General features: G+C 46.3%; 1 protein-coding gene across 12 annotated transcripts in view; it reads left to right on the top strand.

The window, feature by feature from the left end:
* LOC126501495 (cytidine monophosphate-N-acetylneuraminic acid hydroxylase) overlaps window positions 1–5,915 on the top strand; it is a 99,879-nt gene extending 93,964 nt beyond the window's left edge. For all 12 annotated transcript variants that reach the window (XR_007591693.1, XM_050142180.1, XM_050142174.1 and 9 more), the window contains 2 exons: window positions 2,487–2,583; window positions 5,141–5,915. Coding sequence is in view for 11 of the 12 variants with exons in the window: in XM_050142180.1 (XP_049998137.1) it covers window positions 2,487–2,562 (76 nt within the window). In the remaining variant the exon portion in view is untranslated. The remainder of the gene's footprint in view (window positions 1–2,486; window positions 2,584–5,140) is intronic.
* The last annotated feature ends 15,890 nt before the right edge of the window (window positions 5,916–21,805 follow it).

Genomic DNA, 21,805 nt, shown 5'->3' with positions numbered 1-21,805 from the left:
GGGTTACAATTATAGTCACTTTTTTTTTACTTATTTTCATTTTAATTTTGGTTTTCTTTGTTTAGTTGGTTGGTTGTGACAGGTACTCTATAGCCCAGATCAGCCTGGTATTCACTGCATAGCCTAAGCTGTCCCCAAACTTACCATGATTCTCCTGGCTCAGCTTCCCACATGCTGAGTCACCTCATTCAGCCCCCCCCCCCCCACACACACACTGATGTCTTAAAAACATATTTTTAAATGTAATGAATATAGAAGTATATGTCTGTTAAAGTCGTTATGGTTTCACAAGCCCCTACTGAAACCCATTTCCTGCCCATCCCTCCACGCTCTCTCTGGGTGACTCTTGATAAAAGGCCTTCCTGGCCTATCTCTGGCCATGCCCACACTTCTGTTGACTATCTTTGTCTTCCGTAACATGCCACAGACTGTTGGGAGGGTGTTACCACAGTATCTCAGAGCCACAGCAGTTAGGCACTCCGCAGCTTCATCAGAATAGCCCAGCTACCACCCCAAGGTGGTTTTTCTGTCCGTCTTCTTTCTCTTGGAATTGGGATATCCGAGTTTTCTCCAACAGCCCATGTAACCAGTGCCGCAGAGCAAAAGCCCGGGACCCCCCACACCTCTTCCACCTCCAAACCTCTGTCTCAATGCTCATGGTCTCTCTGTGAGCACATGTGTAAACATGCATGTGCTTGTGGTATGTGTGTGGAGGTCACTCAGTGTGACTGCATAAAGAAAAGCCAGATAAAGGGTACCAGTGGCTCAAATCATCTTCAGGATACTGTCAGGAGTTTAAATAAGGGGAAGAATTGGTAGGGTGAACCTGTGTATGGCCAGGTACCCCCGGCCATGCTGTGGTCTGGCTGGGCCGTTACTTCAGCTCTGGTTCTGTACTGTGGGGTAGTGGGCAGAAGTCCTTATTACTGCCTCACTTCAGGGAATGAGCCAGTTCCTTCAAGATAGTCACTTCCGTTCCAGGTGCAGCCTCACCCCCTAAATGGACTGTTGTCCTCATGGTGAGGTACAGAGGTGTGTTCTGGGGGGCTTTGTTTTTTCTGAAATCCAAGGTGACCATGGTTTAGGACAGTGAAGTATCTTTGGGTCTTCAGCACTGAAGCAGGGTGGGCTAGGTCAGGTAGCCAGACAGCCCTTAGTCGTTAGCATGTCTGTGCAGAGCCAAGCAGGAGTCTGAGCTACCGTGAAGGAGAGGAATACAGAGTGGAGGAGGAGGTGCCAGCCTCACCCCTGCTTGAGTCGCCTTGTGGGCCCAAGTGAGAGGTCAGAGGTTTTGAGCAAGAGCAGCTGCTGTGCACCTGCTGTGCTTAAGCCTCAACAGCTTTTTATTCTGGGAGGGAAAGAGAGAATGTGGCTATTTCTGGGAGGTATCATTTCTGTATAAAATAAGTCATCTTGCAGTCATCTCGATACGGATGCTGAAACTCTCGTGTGTCGTTCAGCTGGTTTTATTGTTGTTGACTTTGTTTTGTAGGAGTTGAGACAGGATCTTACATAGCCCAGGCTGGATTCCAATCCACTGTGTGGCTGACAATGAGCTTGAACTGGTGACTCTCCTACCTCTACCTTTCATGCGCTAGGGTTACAGGTGTGACCCTTTGCCACATCTGGCTTATTTTATGTTTTGAGAACAAAGGTCACGAGCACAAAAGGATGCCCTGATGAGTTCTGAGAAGCAGCCACAGGCCTATTTAACAGTTGCTCTTAAAACAGGATCTGTGGATCTGTTAAATATTTTTTATCATAAAATAATACATATTTATGGTCAAAGTTTTGAAAAAATTAGTTTAAAATGTAAAAAATTAATATGAGAAATACTCCTCACTTGGGACAATTTGTGTTTGGTATCTAGTTAATCATTCTTTTTGTATTTCCAAACACACTGTGGCTTTTTCCCAATGTGGAAAATGTTGGCCTCATGCTTGCACAACGTTCCCACATCACTTTGTACTTTCTCACATGGTCATTTTAACGGCTGCCTGCCTGAATCCATACCCCAGTATTCAGACTTCATTTAACAATCTTTAGCCATTGAACCCTTTCTAAATTTTCACCATTTGAAGTAGTGGTTAGATGAATCATGTATATGCTTCTTGGCATGTTCTCTGTGCTTTCCTTGGGTTGAGTTCTTGGGTGTGCCATTAGTGAGTCTAGGTTCCCAGTCAGCCAGACCATTTTTCAGGAGGCAAGTTCACCTCCTACATCCAAGGGGACACGGTCACTTACACTAACGCTCCATCCTGAAGCTTTTGTGTATCTTATATGAATGCAACCTTCACTAATGAGAATTCATTAAAGTAGAACTTATTATAAAAAGACAGAAGGCCATCATGTCTTAAGGGACTCTGAGAACTCTCAGATGCACCAGCCACTGAAGCAGCTGGATGACACTGTTTTCTTGAAGGAGCCTGGCCAAGCAAGAGGTATCGACATTTGAAGCTTGTGTCTCCCTGTTTTGTTTCTTGCAGGTTTTGGAATCATTTTCAGATAAAACTCCCCCTGACACCACCCAACTGGAAGTCATTCCTGATCCACTGTGATTAGGCAGGACCTGGCATGTCCCAGGTAAGCACCTTTGTGGGGCTGGTAGAAAACCTAGCTATGTATCCGATGGTGTTTGCTTTTTCACCTAAACTCCAGGAAACCTGACCTCCAGGGGATCACGAAAGAGAGATCACATGAAAACACTGAGGTGTAAAAATAAGTATGTAGGACAGCCAGTGAAGCCCTCCTCAAAGTCTACAGACTCATAGGAGGTGGGAGGTGCCACACAGAGTGCTGCAGAAAACAGTGTTTCAGAAAGAAACCCTGTCCACAATGGCCTCTTCTGGCGTGCAGGCAGACATGCAGGCGTAACACTGCATACGTAATAAATCTAAAAGAAGAAAAAAAAAGTATCAGCGTCTTGCACAGGCAGAGTAAGAATCAAATCAGAATATCTTTGACATCCCACTCAGGGGTCAAGTGTTTTATGGTTCATGTTGTAGTTGCACACAGGGCACTGGGCTGGGTCTTCTCAGTCTTGAGTCTAAGCAGGGAGGCACAGAAAATCCACCGCTACAGTTCCATGAGTGCTGGGAATGCCGAGCAGAGAAAGATTGCTTTGAGAAGAACACAGGGCCAAGGGCTGGGAGACTTGGCGGGCTGATGCAGGAAGGCCTGTAAGAAGTAACACTGTGTCAGAAAACCAGGGGCAGGTGAAGCTCAGTCGTGGAGGACTTGCTTAGCACACCTGAGGCTCTGGGTTTGATCTCCAGCACTGTGGGGAAGTAGAATATCGAGCAAAGTTTTGAATAGGTTCTAAAAGAGGGGCAGGCTGGCAGGAAGAATATTCTAGTCAGAGAGGATGGGTGAAGTTAAAAAGCAGAAGAAGACAAAGTGGGTGTGACTAATGGTGTGGCTCCTCCCTGTGGTGGAAAGGACAATAAGGAGAGCCAAGAAGGCTCAGCCAAGGCCGCACACAGCTCCACAGCAGTGAAAGCAGGAGGCTTGAAAGGCCAGTAAACAGTACCAAGGCCCGAGAGATGGAACAGTTTTGAAAGACAAATTCAAGGTGTGGACGTGGAAGTTGCCTGGATGCGGGGGAACAAAGGCTCCGGCAGTGTGAGCCAAGCCTTTGAGTGCACTGAAGGTTGACTTATCAGGGATCCTAGTTTGCTTTACATTGCTGTGATAAGTTCCATCACCAAAAGCATCTTGGGAGGAAAGGGTTTGTATCATCTTACAGCTTACAGTCCTTTCCTTCATGAAAGGAAGTCGTGGCAGGAACCTGGAGGCAGGCACTGAAATGGAGGCCATGGAGAGGCACTGCTAACTGGCTGGCATGCCATGGCTTGCTCAGCCTGCTTTCATAAACCCCAGGAACACTACCTAGGTGTGCCACCTCCCAAAGTGGCCTGAGACCTTCCACATCAGTCATTGATCAAGAAAATGCCCTACAGACATGTCCACAGGACAATTTGATGAAGGCAATTGCTCAATTGAGATTCCTTCTTCCAAGATATGTCTAGGTTGTGTCAAGTTGGGAAAAAAAAAACAGTGCATCAGGGAAGCAATAAAGTATAGTTGTTGGCACCTCGTGCTTGCTGTGTGCCATATGACCAGAGGCAAATTGCAGGTTCTCCATGGGCCCTGGGTTTCATGTGCAAAGCGATACAATAATAGCATTTACAACACAGGGGTGCCACCTCACACACGGCTCAGGAGAGCCATGTGACTCCCAGGAAGATCCTGGTTAAGGCACAAGAAGTTGAAAACGGCTTTGTTGCAGTCCACAGTCCGGGCTTAGAAGCTACCTTTACCTTAAAGCAGCTGCGTAGCTTGAACTGAAGAATAAGGATGCAGCACAAAGCAAGGAGCAGATGGAAAACTATTAGAATAGGACACACACTATGTGTTGTGTTAGCTTCCTTTCTCATAGCTGGGAGAAAGTAAGTGACAAAGGCAACTGAAAGGTGGAAGAGTTTACTTTAGCTCACGGTTTCAGGGGGACCAGACAGTCATAGTAGGGAAGACTTGGCAGTCGGGACAGTGGTTGACTGGTCACATTGCCTTCCCAGCCAGAAAGCAGAGAGACGAATGTATTCAGAAATGGCAAACAATGCACCAAATTTAAGGAGTTGCTCTTACTTCTTGAGCACAGTAGTTTACACCAAAGAGGACATGTTTATCTTAGTAGTGAGCACTACATTTGAGAGATGTTCACGTATCTGCCTTTTGTGGACCACTGCATAGGCTGACTCACACCTATTTTACTGAGGCTGGAAATGGGGCTTGGTAGGACAGCTTGTGCTTAGAGTGCATGAGACCCTGGGTTCCGTTCCCAGTACACCCCAAATTCATCCCATCCACAACTCCTGTGCAAGAAGAACCAGGAAAAACCAGTAAGAATGAGTTCTGTGTGGAAAATAAAGCCAAACACAAGGAAATGTGAATCAAAACACAGAAGGAGCAGGAAGGAGAAAAACTGCAAGACTCCAACAGCAGAAAGAAAGGGGATAAAAGAAGGGATGGGAGGCCAGGAGGACCTGGAGGAAGGATGGGAGAGTAGAGGAAATGGGCAGGAGGAAGGGCTGCTGGAATTTAAGAAGAATATGAAAAACAGCCGTTTGTTCTCTGATAGATTAATCCCACAGACAGCTGCGTGAAGACTGTTGCCAGAGAGAGCTGTGGACATCATCTGGTTGCCAGACACAAGCCTGGGAGGTGCCCTAAATCTCATCTCACCAGGACTGGAATGACTTTGATTCTGTTATGAAATTATGTCAATTAATGGAGCCTGGGAGTTCTAATAGTTAAATAGCTCTTTGGCTGAGGGATAATACAAGATTTGTTAATAATCTTATAGAAAATGTACTTTAAAAATCAATAGAAAATAAGAATCTATGTCTTCAAAGTAACAACAGCAAAAACCCCACAAAAGAACTCCTTTTAGGACTCTTAAAAATATTATTTCAATGTTTAAAATAGGCAACTAAATTGCCTGTGAGTTTTTTCTATTTTTATAAAATTTATGATTATTTCAGATGTATAAATTGGTGTGTAAGAAACTGTAATTATTAGCCAAGGTTCTACTTTGCATGTTGATTTTCTAATATTCCTCCACCTACCGTCAGTATGATCAAGTGCCCTTCTTGACTATCACCTACCTCTTGTGCGTGATCTCAGAGCTGTTTCCTAACGCTCATCAATGGAAGATTGCCGGTCTCCTCACAGGGACCAAGAACACAAATGATAGATTATTCTTATTTATATCACACTAGATAGAAATGCTATTGGACTTTGTGATTTATTCTGTATAGTAAATTGTCAGTTACTACTAAAATAATGCAATGTTTGACGAAACAGATGTTCAAATGTATATGGTGGGCAAATTAAAGATTATTTTGAAACAGAAATTTGTCTTCTCACTATGTAGCCCAGGCCTATCTCAAATGCAGCAATCCCGCTTCAGTCTTCCGCTGAGGACTGAGGTTCTAGGAGTCAACATGCTAGACTAGGACCTGTAACTTGGAATAAATAAAGAACTTGACTTTCTACTGAACTCTTAGAAATGGTACTTTCAAAGTTATTTTAGCTCTTTTTTTTTTTTTTTTTGACATCCCGACTGAATAACCCCTAAGGAGACAAACAATGGTGATCCCTTCATAACGTCCCAAAGACAAATCAAAGTAGCGCTTTGATATTCACCTAAGGAACTGACTTTACTTATGGAGCAAGGTGTAACTGGAGGCTGCACTTTCATTTCCTGGCTGCCTAGTCCTGAGTAACTACACAGGAATTTATATTAATTACAAACTGTTTGACCAATTAGCTCAGGCTTATTATTGACCGGCTCTTACAACTTAAATTAACCCAGTTCTATTATGTTATATTTTCCCATGAGGCTCGTGGCTTGTTACTTCCCATCTCTGGTGCCTGCTTGTGTCTCCCTCAACTCCATCTTCTTCCTCTACCTCTACTTGGGTTTCCTGCCATAGGCCAAAGCAGCTTCTTTATTAACCAATAGCAATAAAACATATTCACAGCATACAAAGGGGTATCCCACATCAACAAGGTTAGAATCTTCTTACAGGGTCATAGGAGACCCCAAAACAGCCACACTAGAAAGTCTCCACCCAGCATGGATGATGTTGCATGGAGGTTTCATGTGTCTCCCCCTTTCCCTAGCCTTTGTCCAATTCTGTATAGCTAGCATCTTCCGAGATCCAAAGGCAGGATGTAAGCAGGGCAGAATTATAAACAAAGAACTGGGCTGTGTGGCTGTAATCTAGGTGAGAGTCCAGTGTCCAGCCCCACCCACTCCTCGGAGGGAACATCAGCTGTCTGTCTCGCTTAGAGAACAGTACCCGCCCAGTCCCTCTGGTTCACTGACCCCACATCCCTTACTCCTGTCTCATCACTTCCTGACCAATCTCCTTGTGTATTCCCAGCAGCACCTGCGCTCCCCTCGCCTAGTATCTCAAAGCTCACTTTCCCTGATTGACAGAGAATGCCCTGAAGCTGCTGCCTCTGCCTGTTGTCCTCACCTCCACTCTGCTGGCAGACCCAGTCATCTGCACCTTTAAAGGACATCTGGATCCGAGCCCTTCCCTGCTGTTGACAGACATCTGGAGAAGAAGGAAATCCCGCATGGGACTGACTTGCTTCTCATTTTAGAGAAGGAAGAGAAATGCAGAAAAATTCATGGGAAGCCACTCCACTGGGCAGCCCCGTGGGCTGCACAAGCTTAGGGTGAAGGCATCCTATGCTCAGGAAGGCCAGCTGCTAAGTGCTCAGTTCACCTGGTCATGTAAGACCCTAGCTCTGAAGAAACCATGTCTCAGGGATGGGAGGAGCTAGTCCTCTGTCTAGAGCCCAGTGGCCTACTCTGCTGCCCTGCTAACCTTAAGCTTTGTGCCAGCAGGAAAAGAAGACTGATTTCATTTTGTCCTGCAATCAGCACAGAGTGGGCTGCGGCCGAGAAGCACTCAGTGATAACTGACAGGGACTTGAAAGTCCCTTCTGTGTCACTGCCAATAAAACACCTGAGAACAGCCTAAAGGAAGAATTAATTATTTTTGCTCAGGGTTTCAGAGGCTTTGGCCCATGCTCACACGACCCCAGTGCACCAGGCAAAGCACCATGGTAGTAGGACCATGTCCTAGAGAAGCTTTCTACCTCACCAGAAACCTGAAGAGGGCCAAGACAGGAAGAAGCCAGGACAAGACATAACTGCCAAGGACAAAGTCCTATCCAACCAACCAGGGAGTTCCACCACCTCCCAACAGCCTATTCAAAAATCTGAATCCAAGTTGAATGCAAAAGGCTGAGGCAGGAGAATTGTCATGAATTTGAGGCCAGACTTGGTTACATAATGAGTTTCAAGCCAGCAGGCGCTGCATTGAATCCATCGATGAATCGAACCACTTATTAGGTCAGAAGCTTCAGTCTAATTTAATTATGTGTAAGGCGTGCTTTACCGATCTCGGCATTCAGACTCTAAAGTTGGCCATCAGGATGAGCCCTCGCTTATAGGTAGAATGCATGTTGTATGCTCAAGTGACAGCTAAAAGAATAGTAAGAGAGTCACCAGGGTAGTAGAGGAACAGCAACATGAATTTAAAATGGCACAAAAGAAGCCAACAGAAAGTAAAGGTTACCCGCGAGGAGAAATGTCTTAGGGGAAGCGAACATTCCAGGCTCTTAGGGTGTGAATGTCTCCACCAAAAGTCACGGTTCATTTTAATCCTCCCTGGGAAGTTCTAGGAGGTGGACAATGAAGAGACGACCATTTTGGGGTGAAAGGGGTGGGGGTTGGTGGGCTGTCACAGCAGTGACCTTGGCATGCCGTGGCTCTCACTGGCCCTTGCTCTGTATCCCTGGCGGTGCTCTGCCTTGCCGTGGCCAATCAGGAGGCCGTTACCAGGTACCAAGCCGACGCTGGTGCTGAGAAGCAAGCTTCTCAAGAACCAGGAGCTTCATTTACCTCTTTCCTTTACAAGGTGCTCAGGATGCAAGATGTGTCCAACCGGAAAGTGAATGAATGTGTTCCGCCCTAGGGATAAATAAGAAAAGTTGCAGGATGATCTCAGTAAGAGTCAAACAGTATTTGGTGAGTAGTTTTCATGTCTCTTGGTGGAATTCAAAGGAAAGTCCCCCTTTTAATAATGATATGTAGGAAGGGTTGTTCAAAACGAGAAAGAGAGACAAAGCAGTTTTTTATCCTCTTGCCTCTTCCCTAGAGCTGTATTATAAGCCTTTGCCAGCAATGTGCCACCCAAGGGTGCCTTCTTTAGAACAGAGAGCTGCAGAACCATGGAGAAAGCTCAGTTTAAATAAAGGGCTCTGGGTGACTTGGAAGATAAGTGTGGATAGGACAGGGACTCCCTCCCAACCTGGATAGCAGCAGGTGTTTTCTTGAATATGAATGGAACGTGTCACTTCCAGAGAAACAAAATGACAGCATTTCTGGGACGGAGTAATTTTTACAAAAGTAAAAATCTGAGCTCTGAAAGCCACCTCCAGTGACTGTGTGGTGTTCAGTAGCACAGTATGTCCTAGTCGAGACACTGTAGACAGTAGCACTCACCATGGAGACTGGAAATGGCTCCTTCTGTCCCGTTGGCACAGCTCTCAGTTCCCATATAAAGGTCTGCTGTGCGCTTGGATTCACAGTGTGTTCTGGGAATAAGAAATACGGTCTCCCTTGTTGTTCTCCTTTATCCAAACTTCCCAGGCAGTCATTTATCGTTTGTTCATTCATCTATGAGTTTGTCTATGTAGCCCAGGCTATCCTCGAACTCCAGATCCTCCTGCCCCATCCTTTCATGTACAGGGATTCACGTATGGACCGCCACACCCCTTTTCAAAGTTATTGCACATCTCTCTAGAAAGTTAAGATGAGTTTATCTTTCTGTGACTAGCCTTTGAAAACCGTGGGCCAGTGGGATGGCTAAGGGAGCCAAGCCTTGCTGCCAACCCTGGTTACCCGAGTCTAATCCCTGGAACCAACATGGTGGAGGGGTGGGGAGAAACGACTCCTGAACATTGTTCTCTGACCTCCACATGTACACCTTGATGCGAGACTGCATAACACACACACAGACACACACACACACACACATGCATAAGCACACACCACACACACCCCTTGTCAAAAATTTCAAAAGACAGATGTAACAGTAAGGGAAGTGAGGAGGCAAGAACTTCTGGAAAGAAGGCACTGGAGAAGAGCGCCCACAGACATGGTATTTTAGTCAGGGTTCTTTGGAGGAACAGAACCAAAGGATGAATATATATATATTCATACATATATGTTCATATATACATACATATGTGAGGTGCTCAGAACCTTGTCTCAAACCTTTAGGTTGGGCCTCAACTGTCGGGTCAGTCTCAGAATAGAAGTCTCTCCCCGAAGGGTAGTGACTGGTAGTCACTCAGTCCACAGGCAGGATGTCTCAGTGGCCACGATCTGGTTCTGGGAATCAAAGGCTCTGGGAGAGCACTGGCCTGCTCCACAAGGAAAGCTGGGGAACGCTGGCTCTACAGGCAGCTGGTTCTACGGACAGCAGAAACAAGAGAACACACGCTACTCTGCGGCGAGAGGGGGGGCGGTCACACAAACGAAAGGTGGCGTGATCTTCTGAAATACCTCTTCGAATCTGGGCTCTTTCCTAATTTGTGGCAAGTTAACACTAAAACCAGCCATAAGATGGGGCATTCCCAGAAACTCTTTGTGGGGGCTACACAGTTCACATCCTCTAGTGGTGAAAAGACAGCTCGCTGATAAAGAACATGCTATACAAACATGAAGAACTGAGTTCAGATCCCCAGCACCCAGAAAAAACCCTGGGGTTATGATATGTGCCTGTAATCCCAACTGCGGAGACAGGGGGCGCCCTGGAGCTCATTGGCAAGCCAAGCTAGCTTAACAGATGAACTCCACATTCAGTAAGGGACCCTGTCTCAAAAACTAAGGTGAAAGTGATTAAGGAAGATGGCCAGTGTTACTCTGACCTCTCTGCACACAGTCACAAGTACACACATGCACACACAAAACACACACACACACACGAGTTGTAAATAAAAGTGTTTCCACTGATGACCTGGTTTTCTAAGGTCTCACACTTTCCCTGGCCCCTGCTTCTATTAGTGAGTCCACAGGCCCCCTCCAGAGGAAAACAATGCCTGTCCCAAGCTGAGGCATTTCTTCTCTCCCTCCTCCTTTCCTTCTATGCTGCTCTGACATATTAGGAAAAAAATTAAACTAATCTTTTGATTTCTCTTCCAGACAAACTAATAGGCTAGTATTTATCATCTTTGAAATATTACGCTTTGAAAACTGCTGTGATTTCAACTGGTAATTATTGCAATTGAAAGTTATTTCTGTTGTGTAAATAAACACTGGCAATGTCTGCATTGTGCGATGTAATAGAAAATATACAGGATGAAAATGAAATGACAAATTTTACCATTAAAAGCAATGTGGTTCTTTATTTACTGATACAGAAAGGCATAATGCTTACTTTTGAAAAATTTTGCAATAAGAAATCTAAGTTTTAGGCTGGATGTAGTGGCGCACGTCTTTACTCCCAACACTCTGGAGGCAGAGGCAGGGAAGTCAGTGAGTTCTAGGCCAGCCAGGGATCCATGATCTAATTTTTAAGTTAAAATAAGAGACTATTTAATAGTGTGCATACGTTTCTGTGTGTGTGTACGCGCGTTTCTGTGTGTATGTGCATAAGTGTTCTCACATGCTTCTCTGTGTGTGTGCGCATGTGTGTGTGTGCACATGCACATGTCTCTGTGAACACGAACATGTGTGGTGTCTCAGAGAAAGATGCTTCATGGTGCAGTGGTCTGTAAACAAGCAAATGAGCTCCTCTCCACCCTGCCCTATGTTAGGGATGTTACATATTATAACTCCATCTGCATCTCAAATGTCTTCGGATGCCTGTGTCTGTTCTGTACCTGGTGAAGCGAAAACATTAGTGCATCCAGTATGGACTCAAGGCCACTACTAACTTACCTGAAATATTTCTATCACCTTCTTTCCATTTCTATTTTTGCCTGCTTAGGTGAAGGAATTTCATTTGTACCTGCTTAGGCTTTTCTTCATAGTCACAATTTGTATGTGTGTGACTAACTACATGCTAAAATAATTCTGGGAAAGCCAGACGTGACTTAGTGTTTAAGAGTACTTGTTATTGCAGAGGAGCTGGGCTCAATTCCCAGCACTCACACAGTGGCTCAAAACATCTGTACCTCCAGTTCCAGGGGATGTGATGCCTTCTTCTGACCTCTGCAGGTACCAGGAATGCATGTGGTAAACATACATGCATGCATGCAGGCAAAACACTCATGCACATAATGTTTTTAAAATTTAATTAAAAAAATAACTTGGGTGGTGGCTGGGAATATAGCTCATTTGGTAAAGTGCTTGTTGAACAAGCATGAGAACCTGTGTGCACCAGCTACAGGACCCGTGTGGAAAAGCCAGGCTGACTGGCATGCACTGGTTACTAGAGGAGCAAGGTGGAGACAGATGGGTCCTGGGATTTATGACCCAGTCAGCCTTGCCTACATGGCAAGTCCCAGGTCAATAAGACAGCCCATCTCAAAGAGCAGTGTGGATAACTCCTGGGCGACAACTCCCAAGGTTGACCTCCACATTTATGCACTCCAGGTCCCAAACCCTGGGAACAGTGAAGTTGGGACTAATTGAGTCCTGGCTTTCAGCTGCTCTTCCCTCCTAGAACCTTCTAATTAAAGTTACTAGAAGCTGTGCCTAGTTAGAGGATCAGAGGATGGGATTTTCACCTGTTGGCCATTGACTGCAGTGTATTTAAGCCTACATGGTGCTATTAAAGAGGGGCTTTTGGTATCAGTGTTAAAAGGTCTGTCTGTATTCTCAACCTCCAGCCCCTTGCCCGAAGCTTGTGAACTTGGGTAATAGTGCACAGAGTGCAGACACAGGGGCGTGGTGCGTGGTACAGTGACACACACACAAAGGGTAGATCTCCCCATCTCAGTCAATATAATTAGGATGATCCCCACAGACATGCCCATAGGCCAACCCAATCTAGACAGTCCCTCACCAACCCCATCTAGACAGTCCCTCACCAAGACTGTCTTTCCAAATGATTCTGGAGTGTGTCAAGCTGATAATTAGAACTGACCACCCCAGACTATTTCTCTTAAAATTACTTCAGAGGTTGAGGGTCTAGCACATTCAGGCCCCAGGCTATCCCCAGAAACACCACCACTGTAAGTGTGCAAGCAAGCAAGCAAGCGCATGCACACACACACACACACACACACACACAATTTTCTAAATATTGTTAAGGTGTTTATGAAAAATAAGTGCCCTAAATATACAGTACTTTTAAATATCAAAAAGCATTAAGTTGTAAAACATATGAAACTCTACCTGTTTGACCATATGCTATTTTGTTGTTCATTAAATGAATTTATTTTAAATAATATTTTCATTTATGTGCGTGTGTTTGTGTGCTTGTGTGTACCACATGATACTGTGCCTGCAGAGGCCAGAAAATGGCAACAGATTCCATAGAGCTGGAGTTACAGGTATTTGTGAGCCACTGGATAAGGGTGCTGGGACTCAAACCTGGGCTGGCGGCAAGGGCAGCAAGGGCTAACCGCTGGGCCACCTCTCCAGACTGATTTGTGTACTGGGGACAGTGGCCAAGCTTGCCATCCAGGGCAGGCTGTGTGGCAGGTACCTTCCCTGATGAGCCATCTCGCCAGCACCGTATACTGTTTTAGCAATAAAAGAGCAAAGACAAATGACAAAATAAAATAGCTGTCCGACTTCTAGGGATAATTCCTTTGGGCGCAATGACCCATTTTAATTTGAGCGGGCTGAGGGCTTTGGGAGACCGCAATGAGCCGACGTTGCCGGTAGGTGGCAGAAGAGCACCACACGGCAAGGCTTGTGCTCTTTGAAGTTGTTAGGCTGTTGGTTCGCGACAACTCACAGAGAAGCAAGCACTTTTCCCCGGGTGCACCTGGGGTGGGGAGGGGGAGAGACTTCCAGCAAGTTCCTGGGATCACTTGTTTTTGTGGGAAACCACCTAAGGCATTCATGTTACATCTTGCACAGCAGGGCATCTGTGAGAGCAAACAACACCTTCATTCCTTCCTCCTTCCAAATTGAGGATTCACTGTCAGGAGAATTAAAAACAACAAAACAATAAACCAGATTGTATATTTGTTTTCTGAATCAAGGTGCTGCCATGTAGGCTGGGAGGTGTTTATTTCCCCTGCAAACTGTGAGAAACAATTGTAAGAAGGAAGGGGTAATTTTCTAACTTGCCTTAGAGAATAGTCTCTGTTTTGCCTTATTAGATAAAGCCAGGTTTTGTCTTATCTTTTGGGTCTTTTCCTTCTCCTGCCTGATTTTCTAATTGTGCATCTGAGAAACTAGGGATCAAACCACGTCCCACTAAGATGTCTCTCCGTGGACATTCTGCCCAGGAAATACACAAGAAATCTTGCCTTCCTGTCTAGTTGGTTTTTGACAATTTGACACAAACCTAGACATTATTTGGGAAGAGTAACCTCAACGGAGAAAATGCCTCCATCAGACTAACTGTAGCCTAATCTTTAGGGCATTTTCTCCCTTTATGGTTGGTGTGAGAGGATTCGGCCCAGGGGGACGGTGGTCCTGGAAAGAACAAGGAAGCAGGCTGAACAAGCCACGGTGGGGGAAACCAGAAAGCGATGTTCCTCCACCTGCTCTACTTCATCCTGCTTCCAGGTTCCTGCCTTAAGTTTCTGCCCTGTTGGCGGAGTGTGGCCTGAGAGTGTGCAATGAAATAAACCCTTTCCTCCCCAAGTTACTTTTCAGAATGTTTTCTCAAGGGGATAGAAACCCTATAGCATTCCTCTGGTGAAGAACAAGCGGGCCCTCTCCTCTTGCAACATTCCTCTAACAGTGAAACTCTTGTTTCTTTTCTCTTTGTCTTTCCTTTGAGAAAAGATCTCATGGAGACAAAAATCTTACTAGGTAGCTCAGGCTGACTTGGAACCCCCAGGACTTCTCCTGGCTCAGTTCCCTAGGTACCGAGGTGACCAAAGCCTGGGTTTACAGCTACCATGCCTTACTTGAAAGGTTGAGATGTAAGGGTAGATTCTTACTTTGTGCTCAGCCCCCGCCCATAGGTGGTCAGGAAGTGGGGTTTTTTTGTTTGTAAACCAAGCGAGGTGGCCACGGATATCACACCCTCAAAGGGCACACTCCCAAGAGGCCTTGTGTTGGTGATCATCTGATACTTGGAAGGAGGGCCCCTGCCCAGCAGTCTACCAGAGTGAATATTTTCATTTCAGGAAGGTCCTCCTCAGCGCGGATTTGTGAAGACTTTGGGTTCACAGAAAGAGCATTTATGGAGCCTTCATTTCAGGAGCTGTAATTGACTTGGGTATCCAGGCCCCAGGCAACAAGGAAAGAGCTTTATTTCTCTTGCTAGAAAAAAACCCTAGGGCCACACTGAGCTGCCTTCCTAAAATAGGTCAGATTCTTGCAAGGCCAGTCAGTGAAGCGATGTTTCTAGGGACCGCAGGCCAGTGTTTCCCTGGAAAAATTAATTCAAATATCAGTGGTTGGTTTCACAAGCCAAGAACAAGCATCCCATTGCCCTCTGGGTGAGCAGATGCTATTAAGTATTAGGTTCAACTAGACATCCGAGCCACAGTGACCAAGACTTTGGCACAATTAGAACAGCAAGTCGCAGCTGCCCTCCCCAACCAATTCAAGTCCCACTAGGCCCGGCACGTCTCCATGGCACTTATGGTAGATTCTGACATGTCTGGCAGGAATGCTATCATTATGTTAGCCTTGCATACAGTACACAAAGTGTTCATGAAGCCAGATCCGCTCCAATACCGTTACCCAGAAAGTGTGGCTTCTGTGAGCCTGTTCCAGAAGAGACCCATTCTGAGCTTAGGATTTCCTTTCCCCATCAAAAGAACAGAGCTCCAAACTTCAGTCACGACTCTCAAGAGTGACTTAGGACAGGAAAGAGGCAGTTAAGAGAAACAGTGCTCAGAGAAAGAAAAAAAAAAAAGCTGCACTGGAAAACTGAAAAAAATAAAAGGAGGAATTTCTCCCAGGGCAAAAATTCAGACTAGACTGTAGCTTTGAGGAGGTTGTTAGACAAAGCAAAAACTGCGTAGGAATAAAACTGCAAACACCCAAAGCACAGCGCTGCGCAGAAACAAACTTCCTCCTCAATCCCTGGAGAGGAATGACTTTATAGAGAGGAGGATGGAACTGGATGGCCAGAGAAAAGCAAACACCCTAATCTCCGCACAGGCATCCATATCTGTCACATTCTCAGCTCCAGATTCTCATCAGCTTACACTGAAACGGACGGGCAATTCCCACAGGCACACACGCATGGCTTTTGGAGCTTGCAGTGCACAGACAGCCCAACTTTAAACAATTTGATTTGTAATTTTTGAGCTTCATGATGCAAGGTTGTGCTCATACTCTATTTCTCCCTCTTATAACACTTTCTGATAGTCAACACTTTGTTAGCTGGGGTTCATGCTGGCGATCTGCTCAGCTACAGGCTAACTCAGTCATAAGGGAGACAGGCTAAGCTCTTACATCCCACTAGTTAATTCTATTCTGTTTGTTTTGATACGAGGTCTTACTCTGTACCCCTGATTGGCCCAGATATCACCATATAGGCCAGGTTGGCCTTGAACTTGCAGTGATCCTCCTGGCTCTATGCCTTGCCTACTAAGTTAGCAGCCACAAAGTGCCACACTCAACTTGCGTTTGTATTATGTCTTTAGAAATGAATTTCTAACTGCCAGTACATTCATGGCACTGTAACCCGTAACAAGGGAAGACACATCAGGGTCACCGTGAGGGACCTGAGTCTCATTCCAGACACAGTTTTCACAGCATCAGGACCTGAAGCACCTGAGGTGGAAGAAGACAGGTGACTCTGACTCTTCAGGGACCTGCGTCAGCAGAGGCATGGCTCTGTCTTTGTGGGTCAGACGAAAGGGAGGCCTCTTGTCCCTCTGTTTGCTGTGCACCTTCTTCCCAACTGCTCCCCCTCCAGCCCCACCTAGTACCCAGTGCTCCTTTCTTCCTTTGCACCCCAAGCTTCCCCAACCTCTCCATCCTGTACCTTCTACACCCATCTCTCCTCTTCTGAACTCCAGGGCACCAGGCCCCTGAGCACCTGCTCAATAACCAGGCAAGGAAAGTGAGTTGGTCTTGACCATTGGCTCTGGAGGTCAGGGAAAGCGTGTTGTATCCTGTTGTCACGCTGCCGGATCCAGCCACACTTCCAAGAGCTACTTATTAGTAACAGCTAAGATGGACAGAGTCCTATTGCATACCAGGTATTCTGCATTGCACACAACATGCACAGATTCTGTCAAAATGTAAATGTTTCTGTTATCCTATTTCTGCACCAAGAAAACAGAGTCTCAGAGAGCTAGTTACCTTGTGTGGCCAAGGCCAGACCACCTCTTTGGATCCAGAACTTGTACTTGTATTTTCCTACATACAAAGTAGGCTTCCCTTGTGCCCTCCCATGGCACCGTCAAGGCATGGAGGAAGGGGCTCTGTTGACCTTATGTGTTCCCAGGACTTTTGCAAGGGTTGGCGGCAAGACTGTTCCCTGTGTGACCAGAAGATCTGTGTTTTGCAGGAAGAGCCCCTGGCTCCCAGAAGTGGTTTGAGAGGAATTGGGGACAGGAGATTAAGAATCATCAAATGGTTCCCTCTTCCCCCAGCCCGTGCCTGTTGACTTCCCCCCAGGGAGGATCCTTTTCTCTCCTAGATAAGCGGTTGGGTTGTAAAGATGCATTTTGGATATTTTCTTTTCCCAGCTGTGGCAGCAACAGCTTGGATGCTTCAGATTCTTGGTGCTTTCAAAGTTGGGTTATGTCAACAAGGCGTCCTCTGAGGATATTAAAGAGCATGAAAGGGTTTTACTGAAGCATGAATGTGAAGTAATATCATAGCTTCCAAATTTATTAACATTAGGTGACACTAATACTCAATACTCAATTACAGTCCAGATGACTTACTTTTACCCACAGGTTTCAGACAAAATGCAAAACTTTTTACAGATTTATTTTGTTTTAAAAATTATGTATATGTGTGTGCAAGTGTGTGTGCGGGTGCCCTTGGAGTCCAGAGGAAGACATTGGATCTTTTGGAGCTGGAGTTGCGGGTGGTTGTGAGCCAGCCAATGTCGATGCTGGGAAAGGAACTTGGAGCCTCCGCAAGAACAGCAAGTGCTGTTAGCCACCGAGGCATCGCTCCAGCTCCCAAATGCAAATTATTTTTAAAATAAAGTGAATTCACATGTCACCCTTGCGCAGCGGTCATGATCGTCCCCGTCATGCCAATTTTCGTGTTAGTACAGCCAGAGTAAGCATGAACCCAAACATTTTCACATTCACTCTGTTATTTAACTGTCAGGGCCTGGGGAGACGGCTTACTTGACAAGTCGTTGCTGTGCAAGCCTGAAGACCTGAGTTCAGATCTCCCCGGCGCTCATACGAAGAGACACCTGTGGAGGTGCACACCTGTAATGTCAACATGGGAGAGACAGAAGGGTCCTTGGGTTTGCTGGAAAGCCAGGCAAACGGAACGTGAGGGCCAGGTTTAGTAAAACACCATTTCTCAAAAACTAGAGAGAGACTGAGGAAGACACCTAACATTGATCTCTGGCCTTCATACACATGCCTCTCTCTCTCTCTCTCTCTCTCTCTCTCTCTCTCTCTCTCTCTCTCTCTCTCTCTCTCTCTCTCTCTCTCTCTCTCNTCTCTCTCTCTCTCTCTCTCTCTTTCTCTCTCTCTCTATCTCTCTCTCTCACACACACACACACACACACAGATTATTTAATCACCAAAACGGTCCGACAAAACATAGGTGTTTAGTAATCATTACAGCTCATCCATGTTATTTAGTTCCACCGAGCCTCTGCGCCCTGGGCTCAGAATAAGATGGGGGGGTGGGGGTTTCCTGCCTCATGACATCACTGGGAGGAAGCAATGGCAATGCTTAGCCCGGTGTCTGAAACGAGGGTAACACTCACATAGGGTTTGCTCTTCCTGTTTTACATGTGAAGAACCCGAGACCCAAAGACATCGTCTTTTCTCAGGTCCCACAGCCAATGCCAAAACCTCCCAGGGAAAACCATTAGCCACCCGGCTTTACTGCCTTTCCAATACCTGTCGGCTCAAATAAGTAAGTTAATTAATTGCTCCAATTACATTTTGTTCTTTTGTGCTATATTGTGTCAAGATCCACGTAGTCAGGACACAGAGTCCTGAAGATCAACGCCAGTCAACCCATTCCTCACCCACCTCTTTGCAATACACAAGAGACTGGTGGATGGAAAGGCCGTGGATGAATTTCTGTAAACTGATATTCCCTCCAAACCAAACCATTCCCTCCTGGAGGAAGGAGGTCCTCATGGGATACAGGAAGTCAAGGACTGAGTCACCACATGCTTGGTGGGACTTCTCAGTGTTGTTCTGCTGGCTAGTCACCCATGCTCCTGCAAATAACCCCAGTAAATCCATGGGTTTATGAAGTTAGATTGTTTCTTTAGTCTGGTGACCCATCTTGGGTGAAGACATCAGTTCATATCTTCCCAGAAAAAATTCCCATGTGAAGAATGAATCCAATCACTACTGTCAGTAGCCCTCCTTAGAGTGAGCCCAAGTACTCCTATGGTTTCTCAAACCAGTCTTGGCCCATTGTAATCTCTTCTTTATAATTGTTAATAATGACTACCTTTGTTAGGGTTACTATTGCTGTGACGAAACACTGTCACCAAAGCAACTTGGGAAAAAAAGGTTTATTTTCTCCATCACTGAAGGAAGGCAGAACAGGAACTCAAAAGAGCGGGCACCTGGAGGCACAAACTGATGCAGTGGCCATGGAAGGGCGCCGCTTACTAGCTTGCTCCCCACCGCTTGCTCAGTCTGCTGTCTTATATAGAACCAAGTACCACCACCCCAGGGATGGTCCTACCCACAATGGTCTGAACCCTCTCCTATCAATCACCAACTAAGAAAATGCTCTACAGGCTTGCCCACAGCCCAATCTTATGGAGACATTTTTTTCAGCTGAGGCTCCTTCCCCTGTGATGAGGCTAGATTGTGTCAAGTAGACACAAAACTAACAAGAACAGTGTCCCTTCCGCTCTCCAAATGTCTTGGTCTTACACTGCTGCTTTGCCGGTGGCAGCAGCATCGTTAGCAGACAAGGGCAGTGTGTTCATGTCTCTCTGCTTCTTAGCCCTCTTGGCAGCCGTGTCTCGCTCACTTAGGGTTCTTTTTCATCTTGTTTTGTGGGTGGCTTTACACCCATTTCTCCTTAAAATGATCCTCCCGCCCACCCGCTCTAGTCTTCCTTTCAGATGCTCAACTGGGGCACGAAGGTTGGAGATGAATGATTGGGAGTTCTGCGCCCCAGTCTGCAGACTGGTGATCTCACCTTCTGGCTGGTTTATCACTGTAGCTCCCCCAGAGCACAGAGCGTCCGTCTGCAGACCGGAAGAGTAGGCTGGACCTCTCAGGGTTTACAATGTAACGCTTGGAAAATGTCAGCTCCCTGTTAGTCACATTATCCGCCCTTTGTGGGGACAATATAAAGAGATCATAAAAGAGTCCCGCCCACAGGGCAAATGTCCTGCCTAGTTTTATTAAAGTTGTCCTTGTTAGTCACCATGCCCCTGACGCATGACTTAGAGTCCCTGCACAATGATGCTGTTGCACATTGATGGGGAGCGTGGCTGAAGGCTGCACTTCCTGTGTTACTAAAAGGACAGCTATTGGCCTGATTTGAGAACAGCCATGCCAGCTCCCCAATACATCAAGCCCTAAGGGGCTCCCCTGTTGCTGCCACATGACCTTCTTCTGACCTCTAAAAGTAGCTCCTACATCTCAGCACCCTTAAGTTCTCCCCTAGCTCCTGAAGGAATCCTAAGACAACATCTCCCCATCCTCTGCCTACTTCCCAGGGCAACTGGGGCTCATCTTTCTACTGTCTGCTGTGCCTCCTCCCTTAGAACGCATGACTCTCCTACTTATGGTGTTGGTGATGTGGACCTTGGTAAGCACAGGGGGCAGATGTCAGTTTCTCCTTTCTGACTGCCCTTCTCTCAGTTCCTTTGCTGAGAACCACCCCACCCCCAGAACACACGTGATTAGATGGGGTTGGCCCTTCTCCCTCCAGTCTTTGGTACCCACTGAAGTCTTACCCATCAGTCATAGTGAGTGGTCCACGGATAGCCACATGCCTCAGGTGCCAAAGAGAAATGATGCTGAGATTTGAACTGGCATGAGAGGGAAAGAGCTGCCCTCTCCTCGAAGGCTGGGAAGCGAGCAGGTGCTGCTGGAGGCCATCTTTGTTCCCCGGAGATGTAGCCGACTCAGTGGCAAGAGGGCCTGACAAATGGAAGAAACAGTTCTGATAACAGAGCTCTGGCACCTAACCTCTCTGTGCTTCCAGCCGGTCTGTGGGGCTTCGCGAGCCAACCAGAGCCGCTTTCACGCTCATCCTGCTTCATGTTTCTGCCACTTGCAATAAAAGGAAGTCCCAGTTAAAGCGACAAGAAAATGTGTTATCCTTCGCAGAAGGACTACCTTTTAACACTAGGTAAGTCTTTTACCCCCCCCCCCAAAGATGGATGTGTATGACAGAGGTCCTGGAGGGGTGGTATAGCCGTTTCAGTTAGGGTCAGACACCCCACCACCACTCCTTCTCAACCTGCTGGCCAATTGCAGGATTCCTCACAAACTCCATTGTGTATAGGCATCACATTTTCATTTGAAATGAGCTAGAAACTAGAGATGCTCAAACCCCACCTTCCAAGGAGCACCTCATCTGCTTCGTCCTGAGACTGGCCCAGATCAAAGATTGTCCCCATTGACCCAAAGAAGTTCGTGGCTTTGATCCAGCCCTGAGGAGGCCCCTGGGGGAGCACCGTTCTCCCAATAGCTTCAGCTCCGACCCTGCAGTTAGAATTAGGACCATCACCAGGGGAGGGTCAGCTGAGCTGAAAGTGTGCCCTAGAAATGCCACCTCTCATCCTGCCTCCCAGCTCAGCCTTCTCACCCTGCATTTCAGACAAGCACTACCCATGGCAGCAAGAATTCAGCTTTTTATTTTTTCTTTCTTTTTCTTTTAGAGTTAAAATGGATTTTCAGGCATAAGATACTAAATTCTGAGGATCTGATGTAGCGGGTAATCATAGCTAGCAATAGTAGATACATAACAATTCGCTAAATGATTAGG

Source organism: Alexandromys fortis, unplaced genomic scaffold (assembly GCF_014885135.2).
Source record: "Alexandromys fortis isolate MF-2015 unplaced genomic scaffold, M_Fortis_MF-2015_v1.1 scaffold_5, whole genome shotgun sequence".
Classification (NCBI taxonomy): domain Eukaryota; kingdom Metazoa; phylum Chordata; class Mammalia; order Rodentia; family Cricetidae; genus Alexandromys; species Alexandromys fortis.
This window is presented reverse-complemented; position numbering and strand designations above follow the sequence as displayed.